The following is a 21,784-nucleotide window of genomic DNA, read 5'->3' on the forward strand; positions in this document are numbered from 1 at the left end:
ATAACCAGTGAAACTTGAATGAGTTTTGAGAATTAGATGGTAGCAATGTATCAGTGTTATGTATTGTATAATACATCAGTGTATGTATCATATATTTCAAAACCTGACTTTGAAAGTTGTATTATGGTTATGTAGGAGAATATCCTGGTTTATAGGAAATACAACTAAAGTATTCAAGGGGTTGGTAACATCACTTCAGCAACTTAATCTCAAATAGTTCAGAAAAAAAGTCCTTTGCAGCTTTTCTATAAATTTAATAACATTTCAAATTTTAAAAAACATTTTTTAAAAAACTCTTCTAATTACAAAGCTAATATATGTCAAGTGTAAAATTTTCAAATTCTACTTAAAAGTAAAACTCTCCTTAACCCACCACTGTTAACAATTGGGTAAATATCCCTCCAGAAGCCTCTCTATACACAAAAGGATGTACCACAGATCAAACTTTAAATAAAATCACATATGCGCTGTCCTATGACCTGATTTTTCCACCCAACATTATCTTGTACATATCATTCCATACACACACATACACATTTACATTCCAAAACAAAGCTATTGTCACTACCTCAAGTAGTCCTACAGCTATGGAAAGTGCCACCCCAGAGGAACGCAAAGGTCTCTTTCCCTGTGGTACAGGCCACGGGTCTCGCTGCAGTTCTCCCAGAAGATCTGTGAGATTCATGTCTATTTTCTGTACTGGCTGTAAGAACCTGCAAAACAAAATTAAATAAAAATCCATTTATAAATGTTTGTGGGTGAGGGTTTAAGAAACAAATTGTCCACTTTCTTAAAAATAGAGAAAAATAATTCGAATACACAGTAGAACAATGGTTCGCAAACTTTTGTGTACATCAAAATTGGTGGGAGGGTTTGTTTTAACATAGATTGCTGGTTCCAAAGTTTTGTTTCAGTAAGTCTGGGGTGGTGACCAAAAATTTGCCTTTCAAATAAGTTCCCAGGTGATGCTGCCCACTGGTGAAGAACCACATTGAGTACAGCTACTATAAATAAAACACTCAAACCAAGTATTACTTTGAGACTGCACCTTCCTTTTACCAATCTAGTAAGTTTTAAGGTTACTGAATTAATTATGAGAAGATACATCAACTCAGTTTTAGTAAGACCACCTCTGATTAGTAAGTTTAGTGGAAAAAGCTACTCCAAGGCTAAGGAGGCAAAATGAAAAGTTTGTGGGGCACTATTTTTGCTTGGCTGCCTTCAACCACAAAAATTAAGTTTTTCTGAACTTAGAAAATCAAGAATATATCAAAACTAAAGAAACTCCTTACACTGTAATAATGAAAAACCAACCTTTTCAGCGATGTGATTCTACCTCAACTCTTTAAAAAGTATACTAATGCAATATTTATATTCCTAAAAATGTTTAACAATATAGTATCACTGAATCCCTACATTCAAGTTAAGGATATAGGATGCTTAAAATAGCCACATGAATTGTAAAATTCTCTTTGCCGTATTTATTACCTATTGGAAGGAGGTGGCTGCTGTACCTGAGGACCACGTGTTGCTTGAGTAACTGGTACTTTAGAGAGCCCCAGCATTTCCTGTAAAGAGATTATTTTTGTGATATCCATTTAATTACTCCTACAAAGATGTATCAAATATTTATGACATGCAAGGTGCTTCTGTAGGCAACAGGAACACAAAAATAAAGAACACAAAGTCTCTTCCCTCAGAAAGCAAAAGTTCTAGTTGGGGAGACTGTCAGGTAAACAGTAATACAATGAAATGATCATCATACGACAGCAAAGTACAAGGTGCTATGTGAGCAAAAAAGAGGGATACTAGCTCAGAAATACTTTATTTCTAATTAAGTAAAAATAAGTTACTGTGTAACTTGAATGTCTATATTTCTTAACTTATCTTCATTCATTCCTTTCAGCAACTATATCTCAATGTGCCAGGTATCTAATGTTGAAAAATATATATAGTCCCTGACCATATGGAAATTTATATCTGGTGAAACAGACAAGAGTTAAATCATTAGCTAAATAAGTGTAAAATTGCAACTGTAATAAATATAAAGGAGAGATACAAGGAATTGTATTAATGGGGTTTATAAGGTACACACACCTTGTACGTCTATTCTTCTTAATTTTCTGACTTAATGCCTAACCAAACTGCCAGTTTTGTTCTGAATTTTAGATGTATGCAGAATTCCTCTCTAGACACATGAAAATAATGTTATTTTACTAAAATTTTCTTGAATCTAGAAATGCTTAATCATAAAGTAATAGAATAAAAGTATATAATAGAAAATCAGAAAGTCTAAAGATTTGCAAAAAAAAAAAAATATTGAACCAATCCTGCAGTATTTCTTACACTGCTAGAATGAACAGCAACTTTTTACTGAGGACTTATGTGCCAGATTCTGTGCTAAACTCTTTGTATATAATATTTCCTCACAAAATATAATGAAGTAGATTTTTAAATTCCTGCCTTGCAAATGAAAACTGACACTCAGAAGGGCTAAGTAACTTGCCTAAGGTTACAAAACTAGTAAGTAGCAAAGCAAGATATTAGTCTAGATTTTGCTATGAAGCCCTGAAAGAGTTTACACTACACTGAGTGTTCTCACTTACATTATTTCATTTAGTATTAAAATAAAATAATCTGGTAAAATAGGTATTGTTTATTCCTTTCCATAGAAGAGGAGAAAACAAGCAAAGAGATCAGCCCAAGATCACACAACTAGAAGAGTTTAAGATTTGAATCCAGAACTATTTGGGGAACAAAGACCAGGCTCTCTTCAACAAGATGGGTAGAGAAGGAAGATAAAAACATTTTGATGGAGAAAAAAATTTAGTTTGCATGCATTCATTGTTTCAAAAAGGCAGATGTTTTATGTATTACATATATATTACATAATTTAAGTAAAATGTATTCTACAATCAGAACTAGAAATAAACTACTTTAAATAAATTTACAGTTTAAAAATAACAGTAATAGCAAACATCTAAAAGCACAATCCATTTAATTTTCATGACTGCCCCGTAAGATACATACCATTATTATCTCCCTTTACACATGAAAAAACTAAGGTATGGGCTTCCCTGGTGGCACAGTGGTTGAGAGTCCGCCTGCCGATGCAGGGGACACGGGTTCGTGCCCCGGTCCGGGAAGATCCCACGTGCCACGGAGCGGCTGGGCCCGTGAGCCATGGCCGCTGAGCCTGCGTGTCTGGAGCCCGTGCCCCGCAACGGGAGAGGCCACAACAGTGAGAGGCCCACGTACCGCAAAAAAAAACAAAAACAGAACTAAGGTACATAGAGGTTAAAACTTGCCCACTCTCTCTTGTCTCATGGAAACAAGTGATCCTCCCCTTCAAGGTACTCTGCTTCTTATGCTCTTGAAGGAATCCCTGTCATGTTTTGTGAAACCTCACTCTCCTCATCTCACTCTTCCTTTCACTCACCATCTTTAGTCTCTTTCTTTTTGTGTATAAACACATTCAAGTGTCCCTCCTAAAGTAAACCTCTTTAACTCAGTCCTCTCTCTCTCAAACTTTCGCACTATCTCCTTCCCTACCTTCAACAACAAACCTCTTGAAAGAACACAGACTCTAATTTTCCCCACTTCCTCAAATCTTAATCACTACTATGATTCACTACCATATTCACTGTTCATTTATCCTCCCCCTCCAAACCTGCATATTCCTCCAGTATTTTCTGTCTCGGTTAACTGCAGCACCACTATCCTAGTCTGCTAAGCTTCAAATTAGTCATCCTCAAAATCTTTTTTTTTTTTCATTTTGGGCTACCTGGATGCCTCCAAAGTCTGATTTCATATCTGTCTACTTTATACCAGGATTATCAATCAGGGTAATTTCTCAACTGGGGTTTGTATAAGAATCACTTAGAGGGACTTCCCTGGTGGCACAGTGGTTAAGAATCCACCTGCCAATGCAGCGGACACAGGTTTGAGCCCTGGTCCGGGAAGATCCCACATGCTGTGGAGCAACTAAACCCGTGCGCCACAACTACTGAGCCTGTGCTCTAGAGTCACGAGCCACAACTGCTGAGCCCGCAGGCCTAGAGCCCGTGCTCCACAACAAGAGAAGCCAACACAATGAGAAGCCTGCGCACTGCAATGATGACTCAACACAGCCATAAATAAATACATAAATTTATTAAAAAAAAAAAAAAGAATCCGCCTGCCAATGCAGGGAACATGGGTTCAATCCCTGGTCCGGGATGATCCCACATGCCTCAGAACAACTAAGCCCATATGCCACAACTACTGAGCCTGCACTCTAGAGCCCACGAGCCACAACTACTGAGCCCACGTGCCACAACTACTGAAGCCCGTGAGCCTAGAGCCCGTGCTCGGCAGCAAGAGAAGCCACTGAATGAGAAGCCCACGCACCGCAGCAAAGAGTAGCCCCCACTCGCCACAACTAGAGAAAGTCTGTACGCAGCAACGAAGACCCAGTGCGGCCAAAAATTAATTAATTAATTAATTTTAAAAAAAGAATCACTTAGAAAGTTTTTCAAAACACTTACATGAACAATCTCTACCCTCTCAACTATCTTCCAGTTGAAGCACATATTCACTCACTCTCTTATGATCAAAATCTCTGGACAGAAAAAGATTTTGAAAAATACACCAAGATGATCCTAGTATGTTACACATAACTCGCTGCCTTGGAAGACAAAGCTTCAATTTGCCGCAAAGATAAAAATGTCCTAGTGTGTGAAAAGATATATATACTCGTGGTTCACCTATTAACTCTCAAGCCTTAAAATATGTACCCTTGCCAAAAGTGTTTTTTTCCTAAGTGAGATGTAAAGAAACAAAAGCTAAAATTCTGTGGTTACCTTCTCTCAGTCTTCAGCATGACTCTTCTATAAACCTTTCAAATCTCTAGTAAAATAGCTTCAGTTTCACTCTAAATTTTAAAGATACTTCAAAAGTGAAGGGTCTTCAATCTCTACGATAACAATTTAAGGCAAATGAAAGAACGCTGAGGCCAACACTAAATTTAAAGGCTTTGTTATAATACAATTATATTAGTCATTCATAATATTTTCTAGAAACGTATATCTAGAAGGCATTTACAGACATACATAGAGTGATGTGCACAAACAGGCTAAAACTACCATTCTTGTTGTTTACCTGCAGTTGTTTGGCAGACAGATCTTTTGTTCCTCTGAAGACATAGCTTTTTGAAATGCCCTCACATCCAAGTTCATGAACCTGCACCATTCTCCCAAAAGTAATTAGGCCAACCAAAGCTGTAGGTGGTAAAAGACTTAATGACATCTGCATAGATTCTTTCAGGGCTTGTAAGTCTTCATCTTCCATGCAAGTATCAACCACATAGAGGAATATCAAAGGCATCTGAGGACCACGCTTTTAAAAAATGTTGCGATTAAAAAAAAAATGTTTTAAAAGTATTAACACTTCAGCACAATACATAGGATAATCAATAGAGGACTAATTAAATAATTTACAATAATTTACACAATGGAATCCTAATAAAGCCATTTCAGAAATGAAACAGGTTATATATGCATGGAGAAATATACAAGACATCATCAAGTGAAAAAGTCAGTTTAAAAACATTATTTATAGTTACATGAAGGAGATTTTCACTTTCAATTTTACTTAACTGCATGAGGTTTCATTTCTTATAATAAGCACTTATTTCTTTTAAAATAAGAAAATAGTAACTATAAAGCTTAAAAGCAAAATTAGGTGATTTTTATAAAATAATTATCTAACCCTGAATTGGATTATAAGAGAACTGGAAACTAGCCAGAGTGGACAAATTACTGACTGGCTCAGTGAACCATATTCTGGTTTCTCTACAACATTCATAAAAAATATTACCTTAATACTTAAATATGTAAATAACTATATAAAGCTGTTCAGAAAGGGAAGAAAAATGATTTTCCTAACAAGGGCCAATGCAAGAGTAATTTCATCATTAGACTTGGGAATATATCATTAGCCTCGAGCATCATACTGACCAAGTATTTGTAATTGACCTTCCAACTACAAAGCAAAATTGATACTTTACTGTTTATTGATCTATTCGGTATAGCAAACCACACCACCCCCCCCAATACCTTGGCCACCTTTCAAATAACTACAACAGAAATTACCTTACTCAAACTGACCTTGACAGTTCTTACCTTTGAAATTCTCAATCAATTCAATGTGAGAATCAAGAATGATGCCTTTTGGGCTTCCCTGGTGGCGCAGTGGTTGAGAATCTGCCTGCTAATGCAGGGGACACGGGTTCGAGCCCTGGTCTGGGAGGATCCCACATGCCGCGGAGCAACTAGGCCTGTGAGCCACAACTACTGAGCCTGCGCGTCTGGAGCCTGTGCTCCGCAACAAGAGAGGCCGCAATAGTGAGAGGCCCGTGCACCGCGATGAAGAGTGGCCCCCACTTGCCACAACTAGAGAAAGCCCTCGCACAGAAATGAAGACCCAACACAGCAAAAATAAATTAATTACTAAACTCCTACCCCCAACATCTTCTTAAAAAAAAAATGATGCCTTTTAAGTCAGCTCAATTTAACAGTTATTTTGGTATAAATTACTGGATATTTTAAATTTCTTAGAGTTACTCTTATGTTCTTACCAGAACTACATATTCAATGCTAGAAAACTGAGGTAAAAGTTCAGCAGGTTGATTCAGTTCAGATATACCAGCGTAAGTAGGTGGAAACTGCAGGTAGAAAAAAAAATTTTTTTTAATAAATTATTTGTGTGAAATTTTAAACTGAAAATAATTATTTCCTGATCATTTAATTATTAAAAAAGATAGTTTCATCATATATAAAGTTATTTTATCTTTATTTTTAAATATGCATCTTTCTGCATATTTAGAGCAGTATTATAGCATTAACATCTGCAACAGGGGTTTTCTTACCTGATTCCTTTGATAACAAAAGTTGCAAGCCCAGAGTTTTGCTCGATAATCCACTTGACTGTTTTAAGAAAAGATACAATAGCTCATGGTTCAGTTAAATTGTACAATAATCCTAATTTCAATAAAATTAATTTCTTTCTGAAAATGAATATATTCAAATTGATATCAAAGCAATCTTTAAAAGCCATGTATTTTTAGGTGTTTTCTTTTCCTCCAAATGGCTCAGTAACTTCTAAACTTAGATCTAGAAAGCATTTATTCAATAAAAATATATTTATTGAATGCCATTATTCTAGGTGCTGATAAAGAAGTAAACAAGATCATAGGTCCCTGTTATCACAGAGTTTATATTGTAGAAGAGAAAGACAATAAACAAGTAAACGCATAAACACAGAAGATACTTTTAGATAGCGATAATAAAGATTAAAGATAACAAAGCAGGACATGAGAATGTATTTGGAAGGGCTACTATAAAGGAAAGCCTTCATTAATAAACAACTGAAGGGCTTCCCTGGTGGCGCAGTGGTTAAGAACCCGCCTGCCAATGCAGAGGTCACGGGTTTGATCCCTGGTCCAGGAAGATCCCACATGCTGCGAAGCAACTAAGCCTGTGTGCCACAGCTACTGAGCCTGTGCTCTAGAGCCCGTGAGCCACAACTACTAAAGCCCGCATGCCCCAGGGCCTGCATGCCACGAGAGAAGCCACAATAATGAGAAGCCCGCGCAACACAATGAAAAGCCCTCTCGCCGCAACTAGAGAAAGTCTGCGCGCAGCAACAAAGACCCAAACGCAGCCAAAAAAAATAAAAATAAAAAAATAAACAACTGACATGTAATCAGAATGAAAAGAAACCAGTCACAGGAAAATCTGGGGGCAAAGCAATCCAGGCAGCACATATAGCTATTGCACAAAGTCTGTGGTAGAAGTAAGTTAGGTATATCCAAGGATAAGAGAGAGGGTAAGGTATAATGCAGATGAAAATAAAGAAAATGGATGATACAAGATGAAGGCAGAAATACACAAAGGATAGATCATATAGGGTCTTATAGGTCTTGATAAGGGCTATGGATTTTTCATTCCAAGTGTAATAAGTATCTATTGAACAATTTTAATAATCTGATATCCATTTGTAAAACTCTAGCTTCTGAGTGGAGAAGAGACTGCTGAAAAGCAAGAATGGAAACAGGAAGACCAGTTAGGAGGATAATGAAACCATCCAGGAAAAAGATGGTATATTTTGAAGTATCATGTTCTAGCAGAGAGTAAGAGACAGAATCCTGATTGTTCTGGAGATGGAATCGACCAGATTTGCTAGTGGACTGAGTGGAGAGAGAGGGAGCAGAAAGAGGAATAAAAGTTAATTCTTGAGAGTCTGGCTTATGTAACAAGAAATCATAACATTTTTCAAACACCATACCACTCAATTATGACCTTTCAAATGACACAAGATGGGTTGGTTGCCAGCATCAGTATCTAGAGAATACTGATAGAATCTAACAGTTTACACAGTGACAACTTTGCATTTTGGTTTCTTATCAACTCTCTACAACTAGAATGATCCTAAGATTTTATAGCTCTTTGGATCTGACTACCTTAATTTGAAAAAATAACTATAATCAAAAACAAAGATATTCTTATATAAATGAGCAAGAAAGAAACTACATTTTTTTTAAATCATAGTGACATTAGTTTTTTCCATATACTTTAATTACCATAAAGGATTCAAAACTGCACGGCAAGTGGTCCTACTACACAGAACAGGTTCATATTGAATGGGTGGCAAATCTGGTCTCTCCTTCAGTGGTGTAAATAAGGCTGCTACTGGAACGACCATTCTTGTAGCTTCCAGTCGACTTGATGGCCAAACATTCCAACTAAATCGGACTCCATCTCGTTCTTCATTTTGTTGGATGAATTCCAAATAGGTTGTCATCGTAGAGCTTGATTCTTATTTCTGTAACAAAATTAAACGATATTTTTAAATCCTCTTAAGAAAATTCAAAATAAGTATGTTTTTCCCACTTCCAGCAATATTAATCCATTAGAAATCATAACCAAATGAAAATATTTATCTCAAAAAAAATTAGCAAACAACAATGACCACAATTATAACAAAATAATGAACGGCTCTACAGAACCCAATGCATATTAGGCCCAATGAGAGGTATTTTATCGTTTTTTATTCACTCCCAAAAAAAACTATGGCAAAAAATAATAAATAATAAAATAGATGTCCTATTGATTTAGGCAAAAATGGGGGAAAATCTAGATCCTAAGTTTTCCATATCAGCCTTGTGAGTTACATTATTCTAATACATAGATTGTCAAAAACATTAAATTCTAAAACTCACATGCTTTTCTACCCAGAAAGTAGTAAGTTTCCACTAAAATTGCTAGAAGAGAATATTTAAGGGTGCAAAACAAAAATATTTTTCTAAAACTAGGTACTTCTATTTTAGACAGGTAATTTTTTATCATGCATCATTTAACCTCTCTTGCAGAAACTTAATTCAGAATATTTTTAACATTCCAACTTAAGAGAGCATTTTAAACTCTAATTTGAGATATATAATTTCAATATAATCATTTAACTTTACCACTGGAAGAGGGAGATGCCACTCTGGTTAGTGCCCAGTATCAAGAGACATCTCCATCTTGTTATTCTTTAGCTTCCTGACTAGGATGCCAGCTCTCCTACCTGGGAAGCAGTTCTATTTATCTCATGCTCTCAAAATGCAACAGTGGTTAGTGATGGAAGGAAACTGTAAAATTTAAAGGTCTGAGAAGATAGAATTTCAAGTACTATGTGGCTGGCTAAAAGACTTGTGGGAGAGATGAATGGCATCAAGAACCGAAGAATTATGAAGGTAGAGTGCCAACAGAGGCAACATGGATGCTGAAGTAGCTAAGAACAACAATGGGATGAGGAGCTGATTTTAAAATGTAAGTAAGGGAAGAAAAGGTATTATTAGATATAATAACAATTTTAATTTTAGAAAAATGTCCAAATATATTTTAGTAATACAAATTACAGAAAGCGAAGCTTAACAAATCTGAAGTATCTTAAGCAGCTAAGACCTTTCCCTTCTCTAAAAGAGATGTTATATGCCAAATATATCTCAATTAAAAAATAATAAAATAAAAATTAAACACTGTATTTCCTCCCATCAGAATTTCAGAGACAGCTAAGGAATTTTATGCTATTCAAAAGCGATCATGTATTTTTCAAAGATTGATAAACGGTAGGGAGAAATCCTAAGATATCTAGATTTGTTTAGAAAAGATTATCTTAAAGCTAAATACAGGAGACAGCTTTGAGAAAGATAATATGAGCTTTCAAGAAAAAGTGGCTGTTGAAAGATAATGATAAAACAAAGGTCTGGGATAATCAGAGAGGAGTTAGAAGATGCCAACCTCAGTTTTTGTTTTTTTTTTTGCGGTACGCGGGCCTCTCACTGTTGTGGCCTCTCCCGTTGTGGAGCACAGGCTCCAGACGCACAGGCTCAGCGGCCATGGCTCACGGGCCCAGCCGCTCCGCGGCATGTGGGATCTTCCCGGACCGGGGCACGAACCCGTGTCCCCTGCATCGGCAGGCGGACTCTCAACCACTGCGCCACCAGGGAAGCCCCCCAACCTCAGTTTTAACACAGGCAACAATAAGAGGAGAAACAACCTCCTCTGGGAGAGAAATGGTTTTTAGCAACAGCTTCCATGCTACAGATGTGAGTATAAATTCTAAGAGTATGCAATCCCTCCCATTATTTCTACAGAACATAAAGCAAATGAAGTTTTCTGTTTATTACTTAATTGCATCTATAATCTGAGATACATCTAAAATGCATCACCAAAAAGCATCAAAAGACTATTAAAATATACTCAACCAATCAGCGTTGTTCATTTGAACGACAAGACACAAAAAATGTTTTAAGTGACTATTTTCTCAATTCTCCAAGAATAGTATATAACTAGTACTTTGTCATATTTGTCATATATTTTCTTAAAAATGGATGAAGTGAGCCTGTCACCTGCAAAAGCATTCACAGTATTTGTTGCCAATGATAAAATCTGAGCTTTCTCAAATTTAAATTAAAACATTAAAATTTTTTAAAACTTGTACCTAATACCATGAGCTTCACAACTTCCTAATATGTAAAGGTTTTGCTGATGAGACCAGTAGTGATAATAATATGATTTTAAATATATTATATAATGAAACATGCCAACATTTGGAAGATACACATTATTCAGTGAAGCAAGAGCTCCCAAATGATCTTTTCATGATGTTACAAAATCATGCATGGGTAAATGATCCATTCAAAGTGGAGGACAGACCAATGGGTTATAACACAATAAGTACAAAAAGTTCATTTTTAAGGTTTCAGACTCCACACTGCAATTAACCCTTGATTTCTTAATTAAAACTGTCGAGTTTCGGTATAGTATCAAAGAATATGCACATTTTTTAATACGAAAAAGCTATTAATATTATCTCTCCTTTTTCCAACTACGTACCTATGTGAAGCCAGACTTCCTTCACACAATTCAACCAAAACAACATATTACAATAGACTGCAAAGCAGTAGATATAAAAATCTACCTGTCTTCTATTAAGCCAGGTTTTTCTTTTTTTTCTGCATCCTATAATACTCTTAAGTATTATATGCTTTATAATGCTTAAGAGTATAAAGAGGTCTTGGGACTTCCCTGGTGGTGCAGTGGTTAAGAATCCTCCTGCCAATGCAGGGGACACGGGTTCAAGCCCTGGTCCAGGAAGGTCCCACAGGCCGTGCCCGTGAGCCACAATTACTGAGCCCGCGTGCTGCAACTACTGAAGCCCATGCGCTTAGAGCCCGTGCTCCGCAACAAGAGAAGCCACTGCAATAAGAAGCCTGTGCACCGCAACGAAGAGCAGCAGCCCCGCTCGCCGCAACTAGAGAAAGCCCACGCAGCAACGAAGACCCAACACAGCCAAAAATAAATAAATAAATTTATAAGTGCATCCATTCTTTAAAAAAAAAAAAAGAGTATAATGAGGTCTTGAGAATCACCTCCTTAGGACTCTGGGGCTTAATTCAAAATCTGGGAGCCTAGTAGAGAAAGGCTCTATGAAACTTAGCATGAAGACATCTACACACAGGCAATAGCCAGATTTAAGTTTCTACAACAGGTAACAAACCTGGATTGTAACTCCACATCCTTACTTTTTATTGAGACATACTAAATATCACCTGAGTTACATGTGAGTACAATTCCCCTCCTCTTCCTCACTCTTTTTCCTCTCGGTCTCTCTGCTCTAAGATTATATTTGTTCACTAAATCACACTTATTTTCTACCTTCTCACTTTCCAGCAGTGGTTTGAAAAAGTCCCACCTGTTTCTTCTTAACTGGTCCAATTACATAGGCATGCAAAACACCCCCCCAACTTCCCTCACCTTTCCAAGGGAGAAATTACTCAATCTTAAAATCACTCATTCTAGTACAAATTTTGCCAGGTTTGGTCCCATAGTCAACAATAGCATATCTGAAATAAAGTCCTGTTACAAACCAGCTTTTTATAAAATGGCATTATTTGATAAGCATTCTCTCCCCTGATATTATGTTTGTCTAAAAGCATAAAGCTAAATAAATACGATTCAAACACTATATTAGGATGCAGACTTAATATACTAGGTGTTATATATTTTTTTAAGTGGCACAAACACAAAAGACCATTCTAAAGAAATGTCTCATTTTTCAGCACAACTTATAATCATTGGGAGTTACCTTAGTTAAATACTTACTCATGGTATAACTAAAAGGAAAGAAGCATTAAGTCACTTTAACCTAGAACATCAGATATGTGCCCACAGTATTTTAAAAGGCTTTACCTATTCAATAATAATTAAAAGTTTTTAAATATTCCCATTTTAGCCCATTTATAGATAACTAAGTGCAAAACATTGTAAATTGCAAGTAAAATTTGAGTTTCTTCCAATCAGATATATTTGTTAACAATTATATGTGCCTCTCCCACTTTTCTGTCCTAAAATCTTCAATGAAGTGTCTTCAACTACTTCCCATGACTAGATTTATTATATTGGAAAAATAGCTTAACCCCTCTGATCCTCAATTTCTCATCTGTAAGATCAGGGGTTTGGGTTAGAAAACTACAAGACCCCTTCTAAATCTAAAATTCTGAGCCTATTAAAAATGACTGGAATTCCAAAATGATGTCCATTAGACTACTGGAGAAGGGAGAGAAGGAAGACTTAACACGCATTTATATTTAAATCTAAAACTTCTTTTAACCAAGTTAACTTGGCTAGTTATCCACGACTTTGAGGGGTGTAACTTGAGTAAGTTCACGTGAAAACACGAATTCAACTTACTCAATCCAGTGATTACATGCAGATTTAACTATGACTTTTCCCTTCCCACCAGAACGGGAAAACACTTAGGGCTGAATGAAGTAGGTACAATTGGTCTAATCTGATAACTGAAGTCTATTTGTAATCAAGGCCCAAGGTGTTAGCTATACCTGGCACTTTTCTCCTTATCCCCTTTAACTCCCAAGGCCGAACTACGGGTGACGAAGTCACCTCGGTTCAAAGTCTAGGGCTCTTCAGCTCAGGCAGGGAATGAACCAAGAAGTCAAAGTACCTAGAAGCGGTGATGGGGTGGGGTGGGGAAGGCAGATCGGCCGGGAGCGGAGGGTGGGGTGCTGGGGGAGATGCCCAAACTGCTGTTTTTCACCCGACTCCCATCTTTCGCACCTGATACAGGTCAGGTGGGTGAGGGGGCCAGGTTCCCAGGCCCAGAGAGAACTAAGCAGAGGGTGGTGGGTGAGAGAGTGACAAGTTCAGGGTTCCAGGCAGCCCCGCCGGGCCGGCTCGCAGCCCCGGCGCACGCCGCCTGCCCCGGGGCACCAAGACGGCAGAGCAGGCACCACCCTTGAGACCCCTGCCCGCGGACCCGCCGCCGCACAGCCGCCCCTCCCCCGCTTCCCACTGAGCGCCCGCGGACCCCCAAGGGAGCCGAGAGGAGGCAGCCCTGAAGTGGATCCTTACCACAGTGCCACCACGTACGAGATCCGCGCCTGTCGCAGCCTCGGCCTTACAAAATCCGCCCTCTCCGCCGAGCCAGAGAAGCCGTGGCACCGCAATCAGGGACGGCGCCGCCCCGCCCCCGGCCTCGGCGCAGAACTCTGCGGGACTAACATGGCTGGTGCCGCTTCTGCCACGTCAAAGGGGGAGGCGGGGCGGGGCGTGAAGGGGCGTGAGGGGGAGGGGACGGTTCTGGGGGCGGGGCGACCGGGCCAGGGAACTGAAGGGGAGGGTGCGGGACCAGGGCGGGGCGGGGCGAGGGGATAGGGAGAGGAAAAGGGAGGGGAAGAGGAGGGGACCAGAGCTGGAGGGGCGGGGTGACAATGCCAAACCTAACAGGGGTACTCAGGAGGGGCGGGGAGGGGAACGGGACCTGGTGGAACTGGAGCGCGAGGGTGGGGTGCGCCATGGCCCTCCGGTCCCCTCTACCCGGAGCCATGGCGGCTCCCACTCCCCGCAGGTCTCATGATGTGTGACCTTCTGTCGCCAGACTCCTCAGCTTGCTGAGAGAAATGGAGGTGTCCTCTAGGAGAGTGGTCCCCAAACTTTCTGGCACCAGGGACCGGTTTTGTGGAAGATAATTTTTCGGGGGTGGAGGGGGAATGGTTCAGGCAGTAATGTGAGCGATGGGGAGCGGCAGATTAAGCGTCCATTACTCCGCGCTGCTCATCTCCTGCTGTGCAGCCGGGTTCCTAACGGGCCGCAGACAGGTGAGGGTGGGGGCTTGGGGACCCCTGCTCTAGGACATCCTCTCCTCTAGGGCCCGGGTTGATTCCAAGAAACACAGGCTGCATCGCCGCTGAAAAAGCAAAGTGAGAAGTTCGTTCTTTCACTTAGTGCAACAAACATTTACTGAACATCTATCTACTTTGTGCCAGGCACAGTAGCGATGCTGTGATATGATGTAGGCAAAACAGCCAAATGTCTGGTCTGGAAGAATTTATATACTATTTATTCCTGTATTATTCCTGTATTCCTGGTCAGTTTACCTCTTTCCTCCTACACTGCCTCTGCCACCTCTCCCCCTATACACACACACACACACACACACACATACACACACACTACAATCTTTGGCTGATTAATCTTGATGTGTTTTCTGCTTTTCTTTCCAAGAAAAGAACTGAGCAAAATGGGACAGACAGAAACTGGTTGGAAAGGCATTCGAGCTTGGTGGTCTCAGGCAACCCCACCCTTCAGTGAGGGGTTGCTCACGGAATTATTTCCAGATAGGTCAACACCTAAAATCCTGCAAAGCTTAGCCCTATAAGCATTTTATGGAATAGAGAAAAAGATCAATTTTTTGTCCTTTGAAGCTTATATTCACAAGAAATAAGATATGCAGCAAACATATATTTTACTTCCTCTAAGATTGTTTTGTAAGGTAAAAGAGTATTAGTTTGCTTATCAAATTTTAATACAATCCTGAAGAGGAAATGGGAATCAGAAGCCAAAATTCTGTAAAGGCCTGCAAATAAAGTGGGCTCAGGATACTACCTTAACAAGGATTCTTGGCTGAAAGTACAGCAAGTAAATAGCTATAGACAATGATGTAAAGGTGGAATAAGGACATTCGCAAAAAGAAACAAGATCTAGGAATGAGTAGGGTAAATAGACATAGGTGAGAGGATCCACCAGGATCCTGGAATTCAGTGAGGAGTACACCAAAGTATAGCACCTTCGGTAATTTCATTATTTTATGGTCCCCAGAAAGGGATCTTTGCTATCCAGCTCAATGAAGTCTAAGAAGTCATAATGCCTATGTATTCAGCTGAACAAAAGGCTTTTGTTTCCTATTACAATGAAATAAATGTTATGATGGGTAACAAATTCATTCATATCTGTCTTTATGTGCTTAAAGGTGAATGAGTTTAAGAATTTAACCTTTGTACATATCATCAGGATCTATTAGACCCAAACTTTGGTTTTCTGAGATTTCCTCTTTTGGGAGTACTATTTGTAAGGATTCATTTTTTTCATGACTTTTATTCTTTCTTAAAGGTCTTCCAAAAAACAAAGAGAAAACTTATTTTTTTAAAAAATAGGATAAAACTTTCTCTATTTGCAGTGGTCATATGGGTCATTTGGACTCTTGTAAATCTAAGATACATAATGGAATCTTACTGATCTTATTTTTCCTATGTCCTGCAACATTCTCCTACTTCATCATCCATGGAACTATTTCATCATTACTCATTAATTGTTCCAAATCATGCTTCAAAATATACTAAAATAATAAGAAAATGGAAAATGATAGAATTACCTAAGATGATAGAATAGTGAAGTAAGTCATCACTATTGCATTATCCTTCAGTTTTCTTTTTGCAATGCTCAAAGTACTGCATCATCTTTCTAGATCTTTGTACTATGCTTTAGCTCTCATTGAATATAGTTGAGAATTCAGAATTCAGAAGATTAATGCTGAGATAGAGAACAGCACTCTAGACCCTAATAACCTTAAACTAGGAATCTTTAGATGACCACCACCTAACTGAATTTTTCAAACTCAAGAATTAATTAGTAAAAAATATATTTCTAAGGACAAAAAGAAAACGTGGTATTATCTACTTACTCATTCAAAAGGAATAACTCCATTCCACAAGATTTTGCAGCAAACATCTGGATAATCTCATTTTGTTAAGAGTACATATGATAGTATTCTTTCACCTTTTATGATGTTTATATGGATACATTTACTTGATATGATATATGATACATATATATATACACAACTGCACAAATGATATGATATATGATACATATATATATACACAACTGCACAAATGATAGTGGCAGTTGTGTATACAAAGATGATAAGAAGGAAATAGATAATCTAGAAATTAAAAATTCTTTGAGTTGCTCATTTATAAAACTAAAAATACAAATGTTTTGCAGCTAAGTAGCAAAGAAGATGGCTGTCCTCTCTTCAACAAAATGATGAGCCTTTAAATGTTTCAAAAAATTCTACAAGTCTTGTGTTTTGATAATGCAACTGCAAAAAGAATCAGAAGCAACAATAAGCTAGTATGCAGTAGTGATGTATTTGGAATCTGCAGTCACTATTTACAAGATGAGTATGCTCCAGACTCAGCATCATGGATAATGTGTAGGTAGTTGCATTTAGAGGACATTGCCCATTTTGGATATATCTTCAAAACCAGGAAAATATGGAATAAAAACTAGGGTTTTCTATGTTTAGATACTTAAATGTCCAATAAAGTTGTTTTTCATTATCCCTTTACTCTTTTTTTATAACAGCTTTATTGAATATCCCTTTACTCTAATGTGTATAAATTATTCATGAAATGACTTAAAGATATAAAAATTAGAAAGGATCCATTGGACCCAGATGGTAAATGGTAAAGACTAGTTTTTTGAATATACTGAAAGTTAAGAGGTTTTCATCTGAGGAAGAATAGAGAGAGAATGGAAAATTTCTTTTTTTTTTAACTGAAGTATCGTTGATTTACAATGTTATATTAGTTTCTGGTTTGTTGTCAAGCAAAGTGATTCACGTATATATATAATATATACAATATATACCATATATATGTATATGTATTCTTTTGATTAGGTCAGTCTGACCTAAGAAAAAATTGGTAAGATTTATGTCAGAGAATGTTTTGCCTATGTTCTCTTCTAGGATTTTAATGGTGTCTTGTCTTATATTTAAGTCTTGAAGCCATTTTGAGTTTATTTTTGTGTATGGTGTGAGGGTGTGTTCTAACTTCATTGATTTACATGCTGCTGTCCAGCCTTCCCAATACCACTTGCTTAAGAGACTGTCTTTTCCCCATTGTATAGTCTTGCCTCCTTTGTCAAAGATCAATTAACCATAGATGTGTGGGTTTATTTCTGGGCTCTCTATTCTGTTCCATTGATCCACATGTCTGTCTTTGTGCTACTACCACATTGTTTTGATTACTATAGCTTTGCAGTATTGTCTGAAGTCTGAGAGGGTTATGCCTGCAGCTTTGTTCTTTTGCCAGGATTGCTGGTCTTTTACGGTTCCATATAAATTTTAGAATTATTTGTTGTAGTTCTGTGGAAAATGTAACTGGTAATTTGACAGGTATTGCATTAAATCTGTAGATTGCTTTAGGTAGTATGGCCATTTTAGAGAATGGAAAATTTATTGAGCTCCTGAGAAAGGAGTCAGACTATGAATTGGAAAAAGGGAGAACCTCCAAAAACAGTATTTATTGGCTTTCATTTTTAAAATATTTATTTATTTATTTATTTGGCTGTGCCTGGTCTTAGTTGAGGCACACGGGATCTTAGTTGCCTTGTGTGGGATCTTTAGTTGCAGCATGTGGGATCTAGTTCCTTGACCAGGGATCGAACCCGGGCCCCCTGAATTGGGAGCACAGAGTCTTAACCGTTGGACCACCAGGGAAGTCCCTTTACTGGCTTTCTAAATTATAGCCATCCCCGGACCAAGGCATTTTAGATCAATCTGTGAACCTGAAGGATTCTTGTTAAACATTTGCCAACATGCAACTGATTATAATTGTTTGCTGTCAGTTACACCACCTTGTGCAGGTCCTGGCACAAAATGATCGTTCCCTAAGTATTCTTGAATTGAGCATGAAAACCTAAACAATTATAAAACATTGTGTGTTTTTTGTATTTCTTTTGTTTTGTTTTGTTTTGTTTACGCGGGCCTCACTGTTGTGGCCTCTCCCGTTGCGGAGCACAGGCTCCGGACGCGCAGGCTCAGCGGCCATGGCTCACGGGCCCAGCCGCTCTGCAGCATGTGGAATCATCCCGGACCGGGGCACGAACCCGCTTCCCCTGCATCGGCAGGCGGACTCCCAACCACTGCGCCACCAGGGAAGCCCAAACATTGTTTTTATCATCATCATTTTTATGTATTTGGATGGTAAAACTATAAAATCTGACATAAGTTCCCCCCCCCCGAAAAAGTCTTTTTTTTTTAAAGCAAATACTCCTAAGATAATTACTTTTTCAAACTGGTATTCTTGAAAATGCCAGAGAATATTAAAAAGGGAGAGAGAGGGAGAGGTCCTGTGTTCAAATACCAGTTAAATTATGTAAAATAGGACTCTTGACTTGTCAAGAATTTTAATATGCTAATATTCATTGTGAATATTTAAGAGTGGCATTTGCATACATTTCCCAAAGATATTTGACCTTGGAACTTTTTTTCAGGGACTATCTGGGGGCAAGTATTCCAAACAACCTATGACTTTTTCTTCAGTCATTAATCATCTTAATCACTAGTTAATGTGTAACAGCCAGTATTTTCCTTCCTACTTTTCAATCCACAGATGTTTCTAAACTGGAGGTTCTAGTATTACACAGTCAGGTGAAGTATGATAATGCAAATTCCTTGGAATTTTATATGGTCAACACCAGATGGAGCTTTTGCCTCTACTTTTTGGTTTAATCCAGTGTCTGCTTTGGGTATTTTTTGTTTGTTTGCTTTTGTTTTTGTCCCCGCCCAGGGACTGACCCCCTGCCATGACAGTGAAAGCGCCAAATCCTAACCACTAGACCACCAGGGAATAAATAAAGCATTTGCAGTTTTTTCTAATACGGATTCTTTTCCATTTGTTCAGATAGTGACATTATAAGGCACTAGCCAACTATTTTTGGACTACTCACTACAAAGAGTAATACTCAGCATCGGCAGAGTGTCAAGTCCATATGTATGATATCTGTCTGGTGGTGTAGTCTGCACACACAATGACTACAATCATATCAGGTATAATAATAGTAAATAAGACTAATAAATTACACATAAATTCAACAACAACAACAAAAAACCCAATCAAAAAATGGGCAGAAGGGACTTCCCTGATGGTGCAGTGGTTAAGAATCCGCCTGCCGGGCTTCCCCTGTGGCGCAGTAGTTGAGAGTCCGCCTGCCGATGCAGGGGACACGGGTTCGTGCCCCAGTCCGGGAAGATCCCACATGCCGCGGAGCGGCTGGGCCTGTGAGCCATGGCCGCTGAGCCTAAAAAAAGAATCCGCCTGCCAATGCAGGGGACACTGGTTCAAGCCCTACTCTGGGAAGATCCCACATGCCGTGGAGCAACTAATCCCATGCGCCACAACTACTGAGCCCATGTGCCACAACTACCAATCCCATGTGCCTAGAGCCCATGCTCCACAGCAAGAGAAGCCACCACAATGAAAAGCCCATGCACCACAACGAAGAGCAGCCCCTGCTCGCCACAACTAAAGAAAGCCCGCGCGCAGCAACGAAGACCCAACACAGCCAAAAATAAATAATATAGGGACTTCCCTGGTGGCGCAGATGTTAAGAATCCGCTTGCCAATGCAGGGGACACTGGTTCGAGCCCTGGTCCGGGAAGATCCCACATGCCGCGGAGCAACGGAGCCCATGCGCCACAACTACTGAGCCTGTGCTCTAGAGCCCGCGCTCCACAACTACTGTGCCCGCGTGCCACAACTACTGAAGTCTGCATGCCTAGAGCCCGTGCTCCACAACAAGAGAAGCCAACGCAATGAGAAGCCTGTGCAACGCAATGAAGAGTAGCCCCCACTCGCGGCAACTAGAGAAAGCCCGCGCACAGCAACGAAGACCCAACACAGCCAAAAATAAAAATAAATAAAATAAATAAATTTTTAAAAATTTCTAGCTCTTGTTCAAACAGCAATTGCTTCTATTCCACAGAGTGCCCCACCAGTATTATACTCCAATACGATTTCATTCTGCCACTCTGACCAACTCCAGAATTATTACTGAGTTCATTTAATTGAACTAAACAAATGAAATCCTATGATCTGCTCTCAAACCATTTATAGCTAAAGAAACAAAACATGATTATCTACTAACGGTTTTTTCCTTTTCATCTAATGTTTATTTGATTTGTAAAGAACATAAGAATTATTAAAACCACGTAGCAAAGAAGGGAACTCCTACTTTAAAAGGAAGGAGCTAGATTTGTATTTTTACTTTAAAAGAGGAGTAAAGTTTTGGGTTTTGTGTTCCATAACTAAACTAGACTTCACCTTAATTTTCTGGCATCAGTGAGCTTTGTTGGATCTGGACTCCAAAGCCTAAGAACAGCATTCTCAGACAGAGATAAAGAGACTGACTCTGCTCATGCCCAGAGGGTGTGACCCAAGACCAGGATCCCCTTGCGTCTAACTTAATTGCCTTTCTCTAATCTACAACCAGTGGGTCATAAAGCCTCTCATTTGTGCTGAGCTGTATCTTGTGGAGCATAGTAAGTTTTAGAGCAATGGTTCATAAGTCTGACCACCCAAGATAGAATCTCAGCTCCATCTACTTCCTACTTGTATGACCTGGGCATGGTATGTAACATTTTCTGAGCCAGTTTCTTCATCTGAAAATAAAGATAACAATCATACTTACCACTTAGAATAACAACACATTGTGAGGATTGAATGTGATAATCTATATAAAACATTTGGCCCCATATAGCCCTAAGAAAGAAAAAAGCATCTTCTGAGAGCCTGAAATTGGCCTGGCTCTATCAGTTGGCCCCAGCTGTTGTTAGGAGCTGCCCGGGCACTCACAGCCAGGCCACACTATTCTTTTGTTGAACCTAAACCATATCACAGCACACCAACATCAGACAAGAACACTCAGGAACCCTGAAGGATCATGACCAAAACAAGACCACTCTGTAATCGTGTCTCTGAAGTCTGACAAATTCAAGAAGATTGTCCAAACCACAAAATGACCGAATACCTCTCTAACCTGGCTAATATGAGTGACTGCTGCTTCTTTACCAATTACACCATTAGCTTCCCTTCTTTCTTCTACTTTCTAGATAA

General features: G+C 38.8%; 1 protein-coding gene across 2 annotated transcripts in view; it reads right to left on the reverse strand.

The window, feature by feature from the left end:
* The window catches only part of SEC23A (Sec23 homolog A, coat complex II component), a 65,406-nt gene extending 51,301 nt beyond the window's left edge, over positions 1 to 14,105 (reverse strand). For both annotated transcript variants that reach the window (XM_029238633.1, XM_029238632.1), the window contains exons 1-7: positions 13,956 to 14,105; positions 8,621 to 8,862; positions 6,908 to 6,965; positions 6,617 to 6,703; positions 5,140 to 5,376; positions 1,489 to 1,568; positions 569 to 713 (exon numbers count right to left, since the gene is read on the reverse strand). In XM_029238633.1, the coding sequence (XP_029094466.1) occupies positions 569 to 713; positions 1,489 to 1,568; positions 5,140 to 5,376; positions 6,617 to 6,703; positions 6,908 to 6,965; positions 8,621 to 8,841 (828 nt within the window). In that variant the 5' untranslated portion in view covers positions 8,842 to 8,862; positions 13,956 to 14,105. The remainder of the gene's footprint in view (positions 1 to 568; positions 714 to 1,488; positions 1,569 to 5,139; positions 5,377 to 6,616; positions 6,704 to 6,907; positions 6,966 to 8,620; positions 8,863 to 13,955) is intronic.
* Between the last annotated feature and the right edge of the window lie 7,679 nt (positions 14,106 to 21,784).

Source organism: Monodon monoceros, unplaced genomic scaffold (genome assembly GCF_005190385.1).
Source record: "Monodon monoceros isolate NGI ecotype Baffin Bay Population unplaced genomic scaffold, NGI_Narwhal_1 Super_Scaffold_21, whole genome shotgun sequence".
Lineage (NCBI taxonomy): Eukaryota > Metazoa > Chordata > Mammalia > Artiodactyla > Monodontidae > Monodon > Monodon monoceros.